Source organism: Zootermopsis nevadensis, unplaced genomic scaffold (assembly GCF_977971745.1).
Source record: "Zootermopsis nevadensis isolate Lab colony 2312 unplaced genomic scaffold, Znev_1.0 Znev_ptg000015l, whole genome shotgun sequence".
NCBI lineage: Eukaryota > Metazoa > Arthropoda > Insecta > Blattodea > Termopsidae > Zootermopsis > Zootermopsis nevadensis.
In genome coordinates, this window is record NW_028259147.1 from 1,318,008 (window position 1) to 1,339,856 (window position 21,849).

Genomic DNA, 21,849 nt, shown 5'->3' on the forward strand with positions numbered 1-21,849 from the left:
ATCTATTGAAAATTTCTAGCAAAAAACTCAAAAGCTTATAACACATCTTGAGTAGCGTAGCTATTTTAATAACGTGGCTAAATCTTTATACCTCAGAGAATCCTTAAGAAGACGATAAACTGACAAAGGAATAATTGTCTTGTTGAAAAGTACTTAGGGACCTCACTCGTTAATATCTATCTTAAAATTGCCGTCTCATCGCCTCGGCTTTCTAGGTACCTGTTTCACAAGACGTATTCCCCACCAAAATTCTGCATGCATTCCATGCTTAGGGCTAATTCGAAATACGTTCAAATGTCCGTGTACACTCTGTGTGGTTACGTTTATCCTCCAAATACACCAAACTATATTACGTCACGTTATTTTCTCAATCAGTCCAGCCTCCAAATTTCTTCTCATCGTAGAAAAATTCTTATGCTCTTTTCGCACCAAAAAGTTTTCATTGTCATGTACCAGTGAATGATATGCATATGTCAATTTCATATTGAAATGCGATTTATATGGTGGCCAGAATCTCCCCTTTACAGGGAATGAGTCGAGCTTTTAACGTAGAAATGCCCTCTCAGTGTGGATGTATGAGAGAGTATACGAAATTATCCATGACAACAAACAGGGGTCATTGGTACTTTAGGGGTCAATGTAATATATACACTTCGTTGTATAAGGCCTGGGATATTTTGTACGCAATATGAGGTGGTTGGTAACCCTGTAGTATGGGATGTCTTGGGCAGTTTATACACAAAAACACGGTTTATGAGCTTTAACGTAGCATCAAATTTCAACAAATCGCTAGAATTAATATTTTAAAAGTGTAAAATTCTGTAACTTAGATAAAGAACCACTTTGTTAGATAATCATATGTTCCGAATTAAACATCACAAAATAGTAATTAAACTGATCACTTAAGTTTCGTATTTGTCACAGAAAACTCCGATTTTTTAAAAGAAAAAAATATATGAACGAGTCTAATCACATGAACTTCCAAATTTGGAAAAGTTCGGGGTCATAAGAAAGTAACACGTTTTGGCAAATTAAACTTTTATTTCCAAAAACTTTAAGTTGTAAGTTTAAATGAGAACTAAGTTCCTCACGGCTTGGTTCATTATGATCTACTTGGCATGGGTCGTATGGACTTGTAGGTGGGTACAAACGTTTCGGAGGAAAATAATTCCACCATCATCAGGCCTGAAGACAATCATATATAAAGGTCATTATTACATCCTACTCTTTTGTACCTTTTGTACTAAACTGATATTATAAATAAAATCAAAACCAGGTTACATAAAATGCGTAAATACTGAAATATTTTAAATAATGTTATATTAATTTTAAAATTCAACCAATTAAAATCTTCAGTGTACCTCGAGAAATTTTTATAAATCTCTTTTCTGCTAAGCCAGCATTTTTTTTTCAAATTTACGCGTCTAATTTCGTGTCAAAAATTTGTGAACAGGAACTTTTTGTGTTCCTGTACTGGAGATTTGAGGGGGGGGGGGGATGCTGTGAGATGATATGGTGGCTGGGGTTGATTCTGTGACGAGGGGGTAAAAGATACACGCATCGAATATAATTCAATTGCTTTTCATCACCACACATTCACTACCCTCCTTGAAACCGAATGCTGAGGTCGTGTTGACCTCATGCGTTTTATTTCTTCAATGAAGCAAAACTTACCCACCACCCCCCACAGTGTGTTACGTTATCAGGATACATTTTTGCTACGTGAACATCTCAGAGCTAGAGTGTTCTAAGGTTACATGAATATCCCTCATACAATAACTAAAGATATAATACCTTTAGAAATTAAATCAGGAAAAAATCGAATTCGACTAATCTAGTTACTTTTCGATGTTGATACGGTTTAAGTCTCTGTATGTTTACTTCATTCCAATGTGCTATCTCGTATCTTACTCCTACGCCATACAAGAATTTACCTCAATCAAAAATTCTCAGTTATTATGAATACATGTAAACAATCGATTATTTTATTATCGATGTAATTATCAGTGTTACCAACTTCATACAAAATTTTATCGAACATCCTTCTGTCAAGGTTTAGTCCGTACGTAGACTAAATTATTGTGGGTTTCGACTTAACACGTCAAATATTGATCAAAGTTTTGTATTCGTCAGATACTAGAGAAAAAATGGGAGTACAATGAGATATTACATCAGGTATTCATAAGTAAAGTAAAGTTTGTCCCACTATACGCCATGTAGGCGCTTGGGGTGAGAGGAGGTATAGCTCCTTAGACTTCAGAAAAGGGGAAGTGTTGTACAACATTCTCATTGACTTTGGTATAATCATGAAACTAGTTAGACTTATTAAAATGTGTTTAAATGAAACCTAGATGTGTATTTAAAAATTTGTCTGACTTGTTAGCTATTCAAAATCGTCTAAAACGAGATGCTTTATCACCACTGCTTTTTAATTTTGAAATTGAATCGTACACACTGCTTATGGTCTGTACTGATGACGTAAATTAATTGGGGATACCAAAACGTAAAACACATGTTTTACTCGACAATATTAAGGAGGTTTCCGTCTTCTGGGTTGTTGCGCTGTGTAGTCTGGTCATCAGAGCGATGAATCACCCTGATGACGGAGGCAGTATGACCTCTGAAACGTTGGTTAACATCGACCAGACTACACAGCGCAACAACCCAGAAGACAGAAATCTTCATACTCTGATGACGGAGGCAGTATGACCTCTGAAACGTTGGTTAACATCGACCAGACTACACGGCGCAACAACCCAGAAGACAGAAATCTTCAGACTCATCGCCCTGATGATGGAGGCAGTATGACCTCTGAAACGTTGGTTAACATCGACCAGACTACACGGCGCAACAACCCAGAAAACAGAAATCTTCATACTCTGATGACGGAGGCAGTATGACCTCTGAAACGTTGGTTAACATCGACCAGACTACACGGCGCAACAACCCAGAAGACAGAAATCTTCAGACTCATCGCCCTGATGATGGAGGCAGTATGACCTCTGAAACGTTGGTTAACATCGACCAGACTACACGGCGCAACAACCCAGAAGACAGAAATCTTCATACTCTGATGACGGAGGCAGTATGACCTCTGAAACGTTGGTTAACATCAACCAGACTACACAGCGCAACAACCCAGAAGACAGAAATCTTCATACTCATCGCCCTGATGATGGAGGCAGTATGACCTCTGAAACGTTGGTTAACATCGACCAGACTACACGGCGCAACAACCCAGAAGACAGAAATCTTCATACTCTGATGACGGAGGCAGTATGACCTCTGAAACGTTGGTTAACATCGACCAGACTACACAGCGCAACAACCCAGAAGACAGAAATCTTCATACTCACCGCTGTGAGAACCTCAAGTCTTAAATATTAAGGAGGTTAATCTAGACGTAAACACACAGAAAACTACGTACGTGACAGCTAATGGATCCCTTGAAATGTGGAAAAGTTTAGATATTTTGGAGTTACAGCAACAAATCAAGATTGGATTTATGAGGAAGTTGAGATCAGATTAAATTCGTGTGATATTTTCTACCAATCACTAAAGAACCTTACGACCTCTCGTCTGCTGTCTAAAAACGTAAAGATTAAAATATATAAAAATTATAATTTTGTATGGGTCTGAAAGTTGGTCTTTTACAATAAGAGAGAAACGTAGACTAAGGGTTTTTGAGAACAGGGTGCTAAGGAGAATATTTGGACCTAAGAACGACAAAGAACTCTAAACAACAAATAATTTTGTGACTTTTACAGGCCACCTGACACGACAGTAAAATCAGAAAATTACGATGGTCTTTACATATTATTATTTATTTACTACTAGTTGTATACCTCGCCAAATATAATTAGACCGATCAAGTCAAGATGGAAGAGATAGACAGGACATGTAGCACGCACAGTACAGAAAAGGCATGCATACAGGGTTTTGGTGGGCAAACCAGAAGGAAACAGACCACTAGAAAGACCTAGACGTACGTGGGAGGATAATATTAAAATGTATCTTAGATAAATAGGATGGGATGCTACGGGCTGTTGGGAATTTATTGAGTGGCTGAGCGACTGTTGGCTTCTCAAAAATGACTCCATGAAAAGAAAGAATAATAATAATACGAAATAGTGAATCTGCTTTCTTGTGTAATTATTTTTATAGTAATGCTGCATTTGACTGTAAATTATTGCCATAACTATGTAATTTAAATTTGTATTAGAAACAAATATTGTATTTGTGCTATGACATGTTCTATATACTTTCTTTGGACCAATGAAGGATCTGTAGAATGTAAATAATTTCTATTCTATTCAATCAATTTTAAAGCCTCAACTTTGCTTTCTTCCGTAAGATTAATTAACTCCGTGCCTCAATCATTCTTGAAAAACTAATCGATACAAATACCACCATTTGCAATTTCAGAAAGTTCATTACATTCACAAGACCTCACTGCAGTCCATGTCATCGAACCGTTTTTTAAGATCAATTTTAATATTATTCTTCGTGTCTTCCAAGATATCTCTCGGACAAAACTTTGTATTTATCATCTCTCTCTCTCTCTCTAATGCGTGCTACATACCCCACTCACCTTACAGTCATTTATTTGGTCATATCGAAAAGTACAAATCATGAAATTCCTCGTCAATTAATTTCCTCTATTTTACTTCGTCTTTCTTACATTTTTATTTGGCTCCCTGTTCTCAAATATCTTCAATTTATGTTCTAACCTTATTGTGATAGTCACCATTACAATGACAAAACACTAATTTCAACCGAAGTGATAACTCTCGACAATTGTCCTTACCTTCAATTGCTTAAAAACAGGACGAACCACTTCGTTGTACGTACACAGCCAATGTCAGCCAGTTGGGAAGTTCAGTCGATGTAGAATTATACACTTCACTGCACAGTATCAAGATGATGTGACCACTTGAACTATTTACGTTTAAACAATCGAACACCGTGTTATTTACACTTACACTCACATAAATGTTTCTTTACATTGTATGTACACTTATAGTTACATGTTCGATCCCTATTTTTGCATTATTGAAACAAAACATTAATACCCCACGCTTCTTGTTTACCACAGCATGCACGACTATGAAACACCGCGAATGTAATAACGAAATCTCAGTGCTACCAACAAAAACATGTTAAATTCTGGTAGGAACAAGGCTGTTTTCCATTGATGTCACAAATACTTTCTCAGTGTTGCGAAATGTTATTATTATTTCTATGCAATGTAAGGTTGGAAAATCATTTTTAGGGGTGTCAAAAGCGGGGTATCTGCATTACATTCATAACTCTGTATAATCTACAATCTACGTGAATGTTTCTACTCTAGTCATCAATGAGGCAAACTGTTGATAAGTCGATTAGTAAATGTGGTAACTGTGTTACTACTTAAATACTGATAGAATTAGATGAACTGTAAATGTAATTGAATTCCACAAAGCTGAAATGTTATCCGGACGGATCTGTTTGCAGGCCATAAACACATTACTTTCTAAGAGTAATCAGAATCTCGTTGTCTCAAAGTTTGCTGCCGTCATGGTGGCAGGATTCGGTGGCCTTGGTAATTAAAGTGATACCAACGTAGATTCTTTCTCCCCAAAGTCATTGATTTGAAAACCACCTGGGTTTTTATTCCCTCATTGCGTTAACATGGAATAGGATACAGCAAGGTCAGCTGAAGGTAGATGCGGGGTGAAGAGTGATTACAGCTCTTCCCACTCCCCGCTAGATGTCAGGAAGGGGCTAGTGGGAAAGAATAATCCGTAAGGCTCAACGTGTACGTTCGGTCTCACAACTGCAAAACTGAAGTGGCCTTGAAAAGATTCCAGGTTCTCACGACAGCAAGAATGAAGAGTTGTTGCGCTGTGTAGTCTTGTATACGTTTCAAAGGTGCTTACTGTCTAATTGTCAGGGCGATGAGTTCTCAACACACTCATGATGAGGCAGTAAGAACCTCTGAAACGTCGATAAACTACCAGATTACAATCTAGAATCTTAAGTAGTGTTAAATATGAACAACACAAAACACAACCACGTGATAATTTTACGGTAAGAGCAATATCTGTAAATCCAAATTATCACTTATCTCTGAAATTGACATTACACATAATTTTCAAAAATGACGAAGGGAAAAATTATTATACTTTCTTTAGTATGAGTGTAAAAAGTTTCTCTGCTTTGGGGGAAGATTATAAACTTTGACTTATATCTGAAAATAAAATGACCCAGGAGAATATTTGAACCTAAGAACGACAAAGTAAACACTTATAAGATTACTCTTAACAACAAATAATTTCGTGACTTTTACAGGCCACCTGACACGACAGTAAAACCAAGATATTACGATTGTCTGCACATATTATTTTATTATTTAAGTCTAATCACTCATTTCAATAGCAAACTGTAACATACATAAAATGACGAAAATATTTTCGTGGTTTGTGTCTTTTCCATTACTACCGATGTCTTAAAATCCTGATGTTATTTTCCTTAAGTTTTAAGTCACAGTGGACGTAACCATTCCTCGATTAGTAAGCACAGAATCAGACAATCTGTGATACCTAATTTTCTACTCAGGTTAAATGGAGTACAAAAATATTTTAGAATTCTTATAAATTAAACAATCTCAATATACATCCCAATGTTTTTATTTCGTGAAAATGACAAGAAACTTTTTTTTTAAAAAAAAAACTGTTTAATTTGTTACACACTACAAGCTGTATTAGAGTAGTGTCACAATTTATGCACAATGTCGCCCTGTGCGTGCATGGCGAACAGAAATTAAGGAGAAACAAATAATAATAATAATAATACCGATTAATTTGATTTAGGTGTTTGATATGTGAAATACCGCATTTTTTAGAATTTTTTGATGTAGTCTCCATCTGTCACATGATTCCGATTATTATTATTATTATTATTATTTTATTTACATCGATTCATTCATTTCACTAGCAAACAGTAGCACAACTGAATTGACAAAAATATTACGGTAGTTTACCGTCTTTTCGATTAACTTCGATTAGTTTGGATTTTTACACAATTTCATTTATTATAGTATTATAATACATAATATAATAATATTTATAATATATACAAGAAAAAAAACACAGACACTTGTGTTTTAACCTTAAAAGCTTTGATTCATCACTTTTATCTTCCGTTACTGCCGATTTAAAAACAGGCAGATAGATGTCTCTGCACGCACTCACAGTTTTTTGTTATCCTATGTACAAATAACACAGTTACAAAACGTTATTAGAGGGTTATTATTTTAGGAGATGTCTGTGAGAGTTTGACGTAATTGAGAGGATTTTGAAACCAGTTTTTTAATAAACCGCTGTGCACTTTTTTTTTTAAAAAAAATTCCTCTCATCTCGCGTTCAAAAACTAACACACAAATCTTCATATACTGACTCACTTCGTTATCTTTCGGGTAAAACTCGGAAACATGTTGATGACGTAATGTACCATTTCCACATAAATCCGTCGCCTTGTTTTACTTTAAATTTCATTTTACACACAAACATTACAATCGTATTTGTTGAGTGATAATTATTTTTTCTGTTTATAACTATATAGCAGGGGGGTTTTTTTTGGGGGGGGGGACACAGTTTAAACTTTGTTCCAAGTGCTAAGGCAAAATCACAGATAAAGAAAAACTGATCCCATGGCACATTGGAGTCGAAGCACTGACCAGAAAATAAAAATACGTCACGGGTAACTTTTGTAAAGAATTATTTAACTAACGTGCGAATTTAAAGTTCCACGCCCTCGGGGGGGGGGGGGGGGGGGGGGGTCAGTGACCCACCAGAACTGAAAGCAGCCAATCAGCATCCAGTAACAAAATCATGAAGATACTGGATTTTAAAATATTACGAAAACTCAGTGAACCAGAGACTAAAAATTCACCTTGTCACGTCCATACTGAGAAACCTGTGGACGCGTGTCTTAAGTCACAGGCAAGCACATCATTTACTTGAACAAAATAATTGATTTTTGATGCAAAGAGACGGAAATAAGTAAAAAAAAAAACACTGAGCTGTTTATAGTTTTATTATACGAAACGCTTTCCCGTCGGAGAACCATCTGGCCAGTGCCTCTGTCCGCTCCAAAGCTACTTATCCCTGTGGGGTCCGTACGCTGCCAGTCGCCTAGTGGTGATACTGGTGATAGAACAGCGCTGGACCCCACCGGGCTCAGACTAGGCCCCCTGGGGGCTTCACGTCGTCCAGTCCTGTGAGGGGCGCCGGGGGCGGCGTATTGTTGACCGACGCCGGTGAATTGACGCCTCCGGGAAGCTCGGACTGGCTGTTCTCCTCGGAGTCGCTGCAGGAGTCGGAACTTCCCTTCTTACTACCGTTTCCGTTGTGCGTCTTCACGTGTTTGGCGAGGTGGTCGGAGCGCATGAATCTCTTGTTGCAGACGGGACAGGCGAAGCGTTTCTCGCCCGTGTGCGTCCTGAGGTGACGTTGCAACTCGTCAGAGCGGGTGAAACGTTTTCCGCAGAACAGCCAATTGCAAACGAAAGGCCTCTCGCCCGTGTGCCAGCGGAGATGTGCCTTCAGGTGCGACGTCTTGCCATAAACTTTCCCGCAACCCGGGATGTGGCAGCTGTGGATGTTCTTCTTGCGTAGATGAACTCCCGCTGGACCCAACCGTTCTGCCTCCTGGCAGTTGGGACAGTCGCACGTGGCCCGCCCGGTGTAGCGTCTCTGGGAGCGCGGAGATGGGACCTGGGGCGGTAAGGACGCCGCAGCAGAGACGGGGGACGGCGCCGTGGCCGGGGAGTGATGGTGATGCCCCAGGCCGAAAGACGCCCCCACGGTCTGCGCTCCCGGGAGCATCGACTTGTAGGTATCCTGTAAGAGGTGCTGCCCTGAGGAAAGCAGGTGGTGGGCTGTGTTAGACGCGGCTAGGCTATGACTCAGGGACGAGTAGTCTGCCGACGTTGCGGCATAGTTTGCAGCTGCCATCTGAGCGTGCATGCCAGCAGCAGCGGCTCCACTCATGTCCAGCCAGCCGCCGGCAGTAGCCGCGGAGTGCACGTCCCACCAGGTACCCGCCGTGTTCACGGTGTCTCCGGGTTTGATCGCGCTGTGGTGGGTCGCTCCGGGCATGGTGTTGAAAGGCCACGACTCGTACGGGTGTCTCGTGTACACCGACCCCAAGGCTGCGGCGTGGTGGGCGGTGGCAGAGCCCTCCACCTTCCCGAGGAGCGCGGCTTGATGGTGGTGGTGATGATGTGAGTTGTCGGTGGTGACCGCGGTCTGCGTGGTCGCCCCGGGGAAGTAAAGGTCTCCGCCCCCGTATGTACCCGCCGAGCTACAAGCCGAGGAAGTCATGACAGGGCGGCTGGTGTATGAGGAGTTGGCGGATGCCATCGAGCTGGCGACACTACTGCTTGTCGCGGAGGGCATAAGCGTGGCGCGCTGCGTTGTGCTGCCGGTAGTTCCGGCGTTCGAGCCGCTGGTTTGAGGACTCTTTTTCCAAGGGTGGAATCCCTTGCCCACGGCGGCGTCTGCGAGAGGCGGAGGAGATTTACTGGAGAGCTTGTTGCACTGTGCTGCCAGCATTGCCAGGGGAGTGCCCCTCAGCCCCGGGTGATCCTGGAACAGAAATTACGAGCCGTCCGGTGACAATGAACTTTCGTTTTCAATTCAACAACTCCACGGACCAGTCAACTAGCCCCCCGTTATATGCAACCCGAATGTTCATTACAGTATTAACTACAGCGCGTCACTGGACCGTATCTGTGCAGCCACATGAATCAAATTCACACCTCACACTTTGTTTCTTTTAAACCTAGTTCTATCAAGTTGTCTCTTTCCGTATGATATTCGCCTGCAATCTTCCATGCCATTTTCATGTCCTACAAATCTCATCGGTTCTAATTGTATCGACCGAATAACGTCTTAGGCCCACTGTGACGTTCTTCAATGTGCAACATTTATTTATTAGAAAATAACTCCACTTGTTTTCTGAGATTTGAAGCGTCCAGTACGAAACTTCTCCAGCAGATGTCTCTAATTATGCAAGCCGAGCCCAGAAAACTTCAGAGTTCAGAATCTAAAATTCCAGGCCGTTTTCAGAGTGAAGTTTTCCGGACCTTGTAAGAAACAGTGTTGAAAACGAGTCATTAGTTCGCCCACCCAAGTTGGTTGGAGGCGTCGAAATTAGAAAATGCTGTCTTAGACAAACAGGACCGACTGACCGTTTCTGTAATGAACCCACCCTCCGACCGTCCCCGAGACGAAATCCAATCAGTGGTGATTCTGTTGAAGGCGAACCGCAGAAACGAGGGAGCAGACAAGGTCACCAGTTAGTTAACAAAGCTGAAACAAACACTGGACTGACAATGCATTAATCTACCCTATAATGAAGGGATACAGTATGTGTCAGGACGAGGCTACCGACATTATAAATCCACGGAGTTATACCTCCACTCCTCCACACGTCTTCATGGTCTGGTGCTTAAGCAGGGACATAACTTTACTATGACCTTGAAAAATGAAATTAACCTGAAACGCACGTATTAATTCTGACAAAGCAGCTTCTTATTCCGATAACCTGCGTGTGCAAATGTCTATAAACATTTTAAACACCTTTCAAATTACCCTGGACACAAGCCCTGCAGAAACCAGCTTCAGCGAAAATTAACCAACGGCACCCAAAATTTTTAACACCGTGTGACGCCACCCGAATAGGCTGCGCTCCACCTCTCACGGACGTTTTACAAGAGATTTCCACCAGAATAATTTGTTATCATTTCTTGTGTCCTCCATCCTGTCTCCATGCTCAACGCCACGTGACCTGAATAGGGCAGCCGACAAGGGGTGATCTCAAAACACTTCTATTCCTTGTAGAAATCCTGACATTCCTATACAATTATTCAATGTTTGTTTCCAGGAATGCGGAGACACTGACGTCCGTTCCTTTGAATAGCCACAGACTGAGGTTAAACCAGTTGGCCTGTGGGCAGTTAAACATCGACTGGAGGCCTCGGTGATGGCTCTCTGTGGCAGGAGCCGATGAGATGAAAGAGGCAGCAAGAGGGGACCTAACGGAAACCGATCTCTCGAGGGTCCATCCAACTGCCAAGAAATTAAAGGCTTCTGAGAGACCGTCCCGTGTTCAGTGAGGCCCTACCACGCCTCCAGCTTTGCGGACAGTCACTCACAAAAGTCAGTGCAACACAGAAGCTCAGCGTATAATTGCACTAAGACACAAGTCATTATAGTTTATGGTCTAGGTCTCGGCGAATGGAGTTCGATTCACGGTAAGAGCAGGTATTTTTCTCTTTGCCGCGATGTCTAAAACGACTCTGGGACCCACCCGGTATCTTAGACCAGTGGTATTCAACCTGGGGCACGCGTACCCCCGGGGGTACGCGAAGACATCTTAAGGGGTACGTGAAATTTAAAAATTATTTTATGATAAACACTGAATAATCAGTAATGTAATTTATTTAATTTATTTTAGATGTAGATTATATACTATGTATAACTTGAATTATACACCAACAACTTTGGGGGTACAAAGTTGAAGAGAAGTTATATCTGGGGGTACGCGAACAAAAAAGGTTGAATACCACTGTCTTAGACGATAGATTTAATGGGTACTGTGCCGTGGGAGGTTACGTCATGCCGTGGCCTACGTTGAAGACACTACGTCGTGTTTAGCGTGAACGGAGTTTGAAAAACATACATCAACGAGAATAAGTGATGAATTTGTATTCTTCGCGAAATAATTAATGTTGCATGCATGAATGACACAGACGAATTTCAAAACTTAATCGGTTAACATGAAGTGAAGCTTGGGAGTTCGATACCGAAACCATCTTCAGGTCGAGATGCTGTCGGTAAGCTAATCGCCGTGAAGCCTTGAGCTCGTACTTAAGACTGTCTTGCACGGCAACGCCTCTGGGACACGTTTTCACTCCAGTTCGGGTCGGACTTGTTCCTGGGGGAACAGCCACGTGATTTACGATCCCACTGGTTCCCGCTCGTCCTCCCCTCCACAACAAACAACCGACTCACGTCCCCCCCCCCCCCCCAAAGCAGAGCCACATTACATCAGAGGGGCGCTCGAGTTGAAAATACGAGACGTCAGAGCTTTTCCTTAATTTCGGTACGTCACATTTACGAGGGAGCAGGCTAATAGCTTATTGGAAACTCTGATCTGGAAGGTAATTACAAAATACAATGCAAAGGGTAAAATGTGCGTGAAATTCAATAAAGGAATATAAAATTGGGGGGTCGATTTATTGAATTAGTAGATGCATTGGAATGGGTTCCATTACAAAGCTCAAATGCTCAACACCGTTTAAGGAGATATTCGTCCTTTATTCTAAAAATCCTTCGAAATCGATAAATATAAAAATTGCGTTATCCTCATGTTTCGTCAGCAAAAGCCAATGCTTTGCTCGGGGTGGCCAACTGCCCAAAATCTGAACAAAACAAAACACCTTAATGTAATGTTAAACAATTACTCAGTAACTTTTATTGCTAAAATTTAGCGCGAATTCTTAAGTAGTAACAATGAGAAAAAATAGTTTATTGAAGATAATGTTAAAATAGTTTCAACAATTACTTTTATTTCCAATTTTTCCAAGAGTTATAGGGTTTAATGACGAACTCCAAGGAGCAATTGTCCTTTTAAATACAAGACATGAAATATCAATAACAATGGAGAATTGCTCCATTGTTATTGACATCACAAATTTGTCATTGTTGAAAGTATAATTTCGTTTCAGATTTGGCCGGTAGATGGCTCGTTCCATTCTTCCTTTCTACAGACCCCGTTCACGGAGGGATATTTATGAATCCCTTTTTAATACCACGATTAAATTTACCTCAGAACAAATAATTTCGGTACGAAAGGAAAATAATGGTACAAAATAGAAATATTTTTCTTGTAGTGTAGAAATTACACTGAGGGACAATTTAACGTTGGGAAAGCAAGGCAACAAAATTAGTTTCACGAATGGCATGCTGTATCTTATTTCTTCCTGTTTAAGAAATGAAATACAAAATCGAAAATCTGGTCGCTTTGTGAGAAGCCAGAGAAATCCACTCAAACGAATCGCTGTAATAGTACGAGGGGTTGAGGGAGGATTAAAAAATAAACAGGATCCTCCCCCGCACACACCATCAAGCACCAACCACCCCCTTGTGGTCATAAAAATAAAGGAACCCTGAGGTCCCGCCCCTTACAGAGTGCCTTGTGAGTTGTGATTGGTGGGCGAGGGGCACGAGGGTTGAATCTGACTATTGATCCCAAGGGAAGTTAGAACAAAGCCACCACCGCGCGACGCTGTCACCTGCTCCAGGAACCACCAGTTTACTACGCGGACAAAAGAGTTATCCTTAAGAAGCTGATAGTCGGTAAACTGGTCAAGATACTTCCCGCATTTCTTTGAATCCACATTCAGAACAGACGGCGAAGATCTTCTGGGTTGTGACGCCGTGTAGACTTACAGTGACGTTTCGGCGTAACACACTGTCTCCATCTTCAGGGCAATCTTATCGTTTCCCCCTTTTGATCCTATGTGAACTACTCCACTTTCCACCACCGCCGCCCTGAAGATGGAGACAGTATATTTCTCCGAAACGTCGCTATAGACCTCTAGGTCTACACGGCGTCACAAACCAGAAGGCTCCGTTAGTAGGTTGGAGCAGTGGTATTCAACCTGGGGTACGCGTACCCCCGGGGGTACGCGAAGATATCTTAAGGGGTATATGAAATTTAAAAAAAATATATTATTTTATGATAAACACTGAATAATCAGTAATGTAATTTATTTAATTTATTTTAGATGTAGATTATATACTATGTATAACTTGAATTATACACCAACAACTTTGGGGGTACAAAGTTGAAGAGAAATTATATCTGGGGGTACGAGAACAAAAAAGGTTGAATACCACTGGGTTAGAGGACATCAGATCAAATGTTTATCTGCATTCTGGCTCAGATACGTCTATTCACAGTCAGCTTTCATTTTAATATTATCCTTTGGATCGCACAGTCTGGACTTTTACATTTTTTTCCACATTGGTTGGTTTTTGAAAGAAGAATCAGTTGTTCCTAAATTACTTGAGTTCTTCATTAGTCCAGCTGGCGCCTGCGTAATAGAACAGAAACGATTTCGAGCCTGATGACAATAACGACCAGTCTTCTTCTTCTTCTTTTCCAACCTCGTTATGTGGCTTTATATAAACTTTTAAAGCCTTCGCACGCACTCCCAACAACAAAAAATCTCTCTGATGTGTTTCACTGACTCAGGTATAGGAATGACTTGGCGCCACTGGTATGACGGCAAAGAAGCGAACCCAGTCCATTACCCCCACCCCACCCTACCCTAACCTAACCTACCCGTCCTGTCTCTTGTGTGAACATAATATTAAGCCAAAGCTTGGACAATGAGTGGGCAATTTTCCTGTTTGTTCTAAGTCAGAATCAGAATCTCCCCACGGAGACTTCACCGCCAGAAATATTTTCTAAATGCACTTGCAAAACTTCTTGCCTTTTTGTTAAAGTTGCCCCGGTAACTAGGCAACACACCAAGAAAGCGTAGGAGGAATGGAGGAAAACGCTTCAAGCATTTTTAACTTCGATAATTTCATCTGCGTAAGAGACTGATTTTGACAACAGGCAAAATCATCGTAGTTAAAAGACCTACTGATCTTTAGCTTTTTCAAAACATTAGAAAGTTTTTGAACTGAGAAACAAACAAATATTTATAAAAAATTATTCTTATTATAATTTTATATTTAATCAATTTATTCCAGTCTTAAAAACTTGCATACCGTGTAGTGTATTGGAATATAAAATATGCATACATACAAACAAAACTGTTTAAACTATGTAAGGACACTAATGGTAAAGCGTTTCGACCTCAAGGTGTCATCATCAGTGACAAAGAATTTAAATCATATAATAAAAATGAAAGGATTATGGTTTTTTTAACAGAGCATAAAGGTAAGTTCTTTACAAAACAATATTTAGTAACACTTCAGTGGATTTTGGTTACAAAAGAGTTGGTGTATTATATTGGGAACTTTATATTATATTATTTAACTTGTTTTCTGACAACTGATGATGACATCTTGAGGTCGAAACGCGTTTGGCATTAGTGTCCTTTCATAGTGTAAACAGTTTTGTTTGTATATGCATGTCTAGCAGTTAGAACGCTGGCCTTGTAATCCTGGGGTCTCGGGTTCGATTCCCGGCGGTGCCAGAATTTATAACTTGTGTTGGGTAAGGCCGTGGTCTAGGCAACAAGGAGTTTTCCTCCGTAGCATCCCAACAATTACTCCATTCACACACAGAAGAAGGCAATGGCAAACCACTTCTGGATCATCTGCCAAGAACGTATATGAACAGGTCCCAGTCCAAGAAAAGGATGGAAAGATCCTGTTCATATGGACCTGTCGTCAGACAGAACACTAAATAATAATAAGATGAGGTGGTCTAGCGGTTAGAACGCTGGCCTTGTAATCCTGGGGTCTCGGGTTCGATTCCCGGCGGTGCCAGAATTTATAACTTGTGTTGGGTAAGGCCGTGGTCTAGGCAACAAGGAGTTTTCCTCCGTGGCATCCCAACAATTACTCCATTCACACACAGAAGAAGGCAATGGCAAACCACTTCTGGATCATCTGCCAAGAACGTATATGAACAGGTCCTAGTCCGAGAAAAGGATCCAAGGATCCTGTTCATGTGGACCTGTCGTCAGACAGAACACTAATAATAATAAAAAAAATGCATATTGTATATTCCATTTATTCCAGGCCTACGTCTGTCAGAATGATTTCCGGCTTGGTAAATTAAATAACGATGCATTGCGAAATGATTTATTACAAGTTTGGGCACAACCTGATATGAGAATGTTGCTTATTTTGGTTTTGTGTCATGTTCATCTACATATTCTGTCCCATTTATAGACTTACATTCTACCACCTTCAACTGTTTCCTGCTAGACTCGGAAATTATACGCGTAAAGAATTATCTCAATTTTATAAAAATTCTAGCATAATTCTCTGAGTTAAGTTAGACGAACACTTGAAAAGAAAGTTCTGATTGCAGTTTCTTCTGAGCACGGTCTGTCATTCGGGCATGTAATGATCGTTATTATTCCAATTATATACAGAGTGGTAAGTACTTCTAAGTGATTCACTTTGGGGTGTCGTGACAACAGCCAGCTTGCTGTGAAATTCGCTTTTTAATTAACGTTCACCGCTATAAGAGGAAAGACTTTCTTTAAATGACGCAGAAGTTTACATTTTTGGGACTTCGTAAGCGTTGGAGCCTAATTTTGTCCAATTTTCTACTCGTCTGGGGAAAAATTGGAATTTAATTATTTTTTTTTTAATTTTGATTTGTAGATAAAATAAAGTACAGTATTTTATTGAAAAGAAAGTAGACGAATCTGTGGACAAGGTGTGGCTTGATTAGGAGAAGAGGCCACACACACTTGAACTAGGCAACAGGAAGGTGGGGAAATTTTTTTTTAAAAATGAATCACAATTCGTGGTTTTAAGCTTCAAGGCATTTGAACGCCGTAAAATCTTCTTGGGCGATCAGGTGTTCAAAAATTGAATCAGGCTGATCAATCCATGATGATGGAAACAGTGACAGTTTCCGAAACGTGGAAAATAATCCCATGCTCAAAGACTGATCCCCCAAACAGGGCTTTGGCGAATGATGAAATATGATAGAGGATGGAGTAAAAGGCATGTAGAATGCATGAGGGGGGTAACGAATGCGTAAAAATATTCAGACTAGTATGAAAATTTGAATGAAAGAGCACTTGGAAAACCAAGGCGCAAATGGAAGGATATTAAAATGAGTCTTTTATAATTGCGATGTGAGGGTGTGAGCGTACGATACGGTCCAGTGGCTGGCTCCAGAAAACACAAAAATGAACCTTAGGGCCAGATAAATATTTCGGATTTCAAGATACATTACAGATCTAGCCTACAGAGACTTAAATGACAGCCCCTGAATTTTCGACACAGCTTACACGCTCAATGCGGTTTAGTCCACTTTTGGCGGCAGGACGACGTATCAACTGCTATAACCCTTCCGGACACCTCGCACGAGTAATGAATCAAACCGCTGGTCTCTGGTCATCGTTCCCCTTTGTCCCTCCTTCCGATGGGCGGGAGGGGAAACACTAAGATGGCCGACCATCGTGTCACAATGCGTGAAGCAGGACAAACAACTGACATAATTAACACGCGATTTCTTAAGGAATCTTCTGTTGAAAATATGCGTAGTATTAGATTATTAAGAAAACATTTATAAATAAATTACATCGATCATAAATGATCTATGAGGATACAATTATTTATGTTATTAAATAAATGGACCACTCTGACTTTGTGTTTAAGGTATAAGTTTACGTTTTGCTCCCATCTCATTCTTGGTTTTCCAAGAGGACGTTTTCCAAATGCTTACGCCCTCATTTAACTACTGCGGTAGTTGGAGGAAACCGACAAGAATGACAAAAATCTTCATTATCAATTTTGCTTTGTCTCAAATTTATCCTTTTAAACCGTCTCTTCTAACCTCTAGCACGTTCAGTTACGTATGAACGTCAGGATTTGCCCCAGCCCATGTCATCACTCGGTATTTGGCGTCAGGAGAAAACCATGGACGACAATATAATACGAAAATGTTTTCATTAAGAATTGCTCAAACCCTGAGGGCGGACACACCCTACACTTTGAACTAGCATTAGACACACGTCCACGCAACCTCACGCTGACAAATTTTAATTTGAAACGTTTTCATACTTATTTAAGTACATATAATTATAAAACTCTATTGAATAACGTGAATGTATATTTTACGCACTAATAACATTCATGCATATGACGATAATTAAAAGTCATTTTGCCGGAATTCTCTATTTCAGTAATTATAATTGCACGTACTTTTAATTTCGGGTAGTGTGTGAACAAACATGACTGTAACTTAACTAGTTTTTAAATAATAATAATAAGAAAGTTGAATGTAAAAATGAAGGAGAAGAAGAATAAAAATAATAAGTATATATTAAATCTTGTCCGTCTAATCACAACAAATTCTTATTAAATATTAAAATATTACAATAATCATGAAAAATGATGGTCTAATGTAAATCGAATATTTCGATAAAGAACATCATTTAATATTTTAAATATTTTAAATGTTAATTATTGTAATATTTTAATATTTAATAAGAATTTATTGTGATTAGACGGACAAGATTTAATATATACTTATTATATCACACTATGACGCAACTTTACCATCTTAAAAATAATAATTATTTACATTCTGCGTGTGAAAATAATTATTTGTGTAGGACAAATATTTATGTGGTTTCTTATTATTTATCTCATAAACGAAGTAAGTAACACTTCTCTTTGTACTATTAGCACATCGCAACGTTTAGAAATATATCAAGTTTATTTGGTGCTCTGTGGAACACCTTTTAAACCAACGCGTCTGATTATCACCCTAGAGATCACTAACTCCAAATGAAAACCTCAAAACCAGAATCTGTTCTATGAACATCCTAGATTAGACAGTGACAAGAATTATCGATACCAAATTTGATAATTTTAGGAGTCATGAGGTTAGGCAACACATGACAGTCGATATATCGTTCATATAAGAAAGTTTTAAAACTTTTGATCCTTATAGGTCTAGTTAGAAAGTAATTATCATTACTTTAATGCTGCAGTAACCATTTCTGCCCCACTGACCGTCACATTTATGTACCAAAGAGTCCACACTAAAACCCACCTATCCACGTTATAGGCCTATAAAATGTAGGATATATGTTACAGCTGACAAGAAACAGTAATAATCTGAGTCCACTTCCGTAGAACAGGAATTTTCCATAACTAGATTCGTAAAATATTTTTCCTTCCCATTCGAAAATGAGGCATGACGTAAAATTTCAGTTCTACTGAGCGTAAAATTGTACTTTAGTGTCCAGTGTGACATGCTAACCTGCCGTAGAAACAATTTTGAAACAACATTTGTAATTACTTTGTAGGTTCTTGTACACTGTTAAACACCCCAGCTCAAAAAAAAGTTAAAATAAAACATACAAGTCTCTCTGTCTATAAATCAACTAAGACAATAAGGATAAAATCTGAAGAAATATGTTAATAATATAATAAAACAAACATACTGACATTATGTACGTTTATAAATTTTAAAAACCTTTAGAATTTAATGCGAAAAAAGAGGTTTTTGAGGTGACACACCTAGGGACTGTTCAATACTGAAACCGATTTTAAAAAGGCTCGTTATGAATGTTACGCCTCTGGTGGTCACGCTGAAACAGTATTTTGAAAGATCCTCTTTCAACTGTTGAAACGACAATGGAATTCAGTGCGGGATTCTGTGCTCTACAGGGTGTGTCACTTAAGATGCAAATTAACAACCACGTACTACGGTACAAAACTGAAATCAGAAACAGATCTACACCCGCGTAATGGACTCTCCCAACCCCTATGTAACACTCGAGTCAAGGTCATCCTTGTTGCTAGGCCGCTGCGCATGACGGTTGCACAAAAGCTGTGGAGGTGCAAACACGTTATAAAAATCGAATTATAATGCGCGTGTCCTGGTTAGCAAATGTAAGAGTAAAGCAAAATAATTTAAAACAATAATCGAATACTTTCCCCAACACAGCCACAATTAAAATAAAAATAAACAAATAAATATGTTTTAATAAAAAGCGATAATTCCAAAACAAGAAAGTTAATACATCTTTTGGAGAAACAGAAAGCCATATTCGACCGTCCGTCCACCAAATTGCATTTCTGAAACTACTGAACAGTTTATTTTATTAAATTTGGTACTATTAACGGAGAACACTAAAAAAAAGTATAATTCATTTTGGTTCATATCGACCAAGTATAAGCTTAACCCATAACCTAACCACTACGCTATTCTTAAAGCTACAGTTTCACTACTCCGCACGTATTCATGAACACACAGGGGCAACATTCCATGTTTTTTTACTATCCTTTGTATCCAGCGGTTGAAAATGTCTCATTTCCTCTGTTTTGTAAGCATTCTGGAGCAGTGTGTACCTTCCCACTTTTGAAACCAGGTGCATATCCTACTCTGAAGTGAGCAGGGCGAACACACATGGTGGCAGTAATGTCGCCTTCGAAAGAAGCCCCTATTAGGTAGCCCACCAGGACACGCAAATGGCCCTCTGTCGTTTCATTGGATTACTACATTAATCACTGACAACAAAAACGGCGTAAGGACTCTGTAAGAAAATAAAACAAACAATAAATTTACATCACACAGCAGAGTTTCCGTGGTAAATATTCCCAAATTCTTGGCGTATAAATTTACTAAGTAAAAGAAATTTTGACAGTACCGGACAGTAACAAAACTTGTTAAATCGAAGGCCAAAGTCCTTCTTGTGAAGCTAAGAGTACGCTCAGATTATAAATAAATTCTCCGCGCCTTACGAAATCAGGAGATTTATTACAGTGTTAACATAATCTCGCCAACTGTAGCATTCATTTTAATATTATTCACTCATCTACGTCTGGGTTTACCAAATGGTTTGTTGCTCTCATTTCTTCCAAACAAAGTTTTTAAGCATCTTTTATCTCCTCCATGTGTTCTACACGCCTGGCCTATCTCATATTCCTCCTTAGAAGTGATAACGTTTAAAACCCTTCAAAGCTCTGTGATAACTACGTAACATCTGATTCAATAACAGAAACTTCTTATCTCGGTATAAACAGCGATTATTTCCTTAAACAGCGTTAACCAATCGATCTCTGTAATGGTGAAGTGTAGTGTTTTCTTCGCGGTACGGACTGAATCTTTAAATATTATTCAGATTCCTACGTAGTGTATCAATGTTTTTCGTATGATTCTCACAATAAACAGCGATTATTTCCTTAAACAGCGTTAACCAGCTGTTCTTTGTAATGGTGAAGTGTAGTGTTTTCTTCGCGGTACGGACTGAATCTTTAAATATTATTCAGATTCCTACGTAGTGTATCAATGTTTTTCGTATGATTCTCACAATAAACAGCGATTATTTCCTTAAACAGCGTTAACCAGCTGTTCTTTGTAATGGTGAAGTGTAGTGTTTTCTTCGCGGTACGGACTGAATCTTTAAATATTATTCAGTTCCGCCAGGAAGTCCAAGTTATCCTTAGAGCCCCTTACGCCAGTGTTGCCCGCTGTGGGTTCTGTGTGTGCGCGCGCACGTGCGTGCGTGCGGTCAGTCCCGAGAGGCGCGGAGGACTGAGTAAGTACACATTCTGTCGTCATTATTAGGACAGAAAGCAGCCACTGAACTGTCATATCATGCAAGAGCCACAAAAAATGACTTAATGGCAGACGCAGTGGTTAGTACACTCGCTTCGTCGTCAGAACGACTCAGAACTTTTTCTCAAAGCTAGAACTTCGTAATCCTAAAAGTCGCTGATCTCCAACACGTGGCTCGTGTGCCATTAGTGATATTCCACAAAGCAGAAATCATGCATCTTAAAGCGGCTCACTGTTTCGACTACTTTTAAAAGAATCAAGGCGAGGAATGTGTTTGCGAATACTTTGATGAAATGACAGGAGGCTGGACTAAACAGGATAATAAGTTTGTACCTGCGCTCTTCACAAAATAGTACGCGTAATTAAATATAGCATGAGATGGACTCAACATGTAGCACGCATGGAAAGAAACAAATGCATGCAAAATGTTGGCTGGAAAATAAAAAAAATATCAACTCCCATGTGACTGAAACATTTTTATAGTTGCATAATTTGAGTGAAATAACGCATTATTTCTTG

General features: G+C 39.6%; 1 protein-coding gene across 4 annotated transcripts in view; it reads right to left on the bottom strand.

The window, feature by feature from the left end:
* Positions 1-6,652: 6,652 nt before the first annotated feature.
* Positions 6,653-21,849, bottom strand: part of Sp1 (transcription factor Sp8) — a 54,037-nt gene continuing 38,840 nt past the window's right edge. For all 4 annotated transcript variants that reach the window (XM_022071800.2, XM_087349008.1, XM_022071797.2 and 1 more), the window contains one exon: positions 6,653-9,629. In XM_022071800.2, the coding sequence (XP_021927492.2) occupies positions 8,220-9,629 (1,410 nt within the window). In that variant the 3' untranslated portion in view covers positions 6,653-8,219. The remainder of the gene's footprint in view (positions 9,630-21,849) is intronic.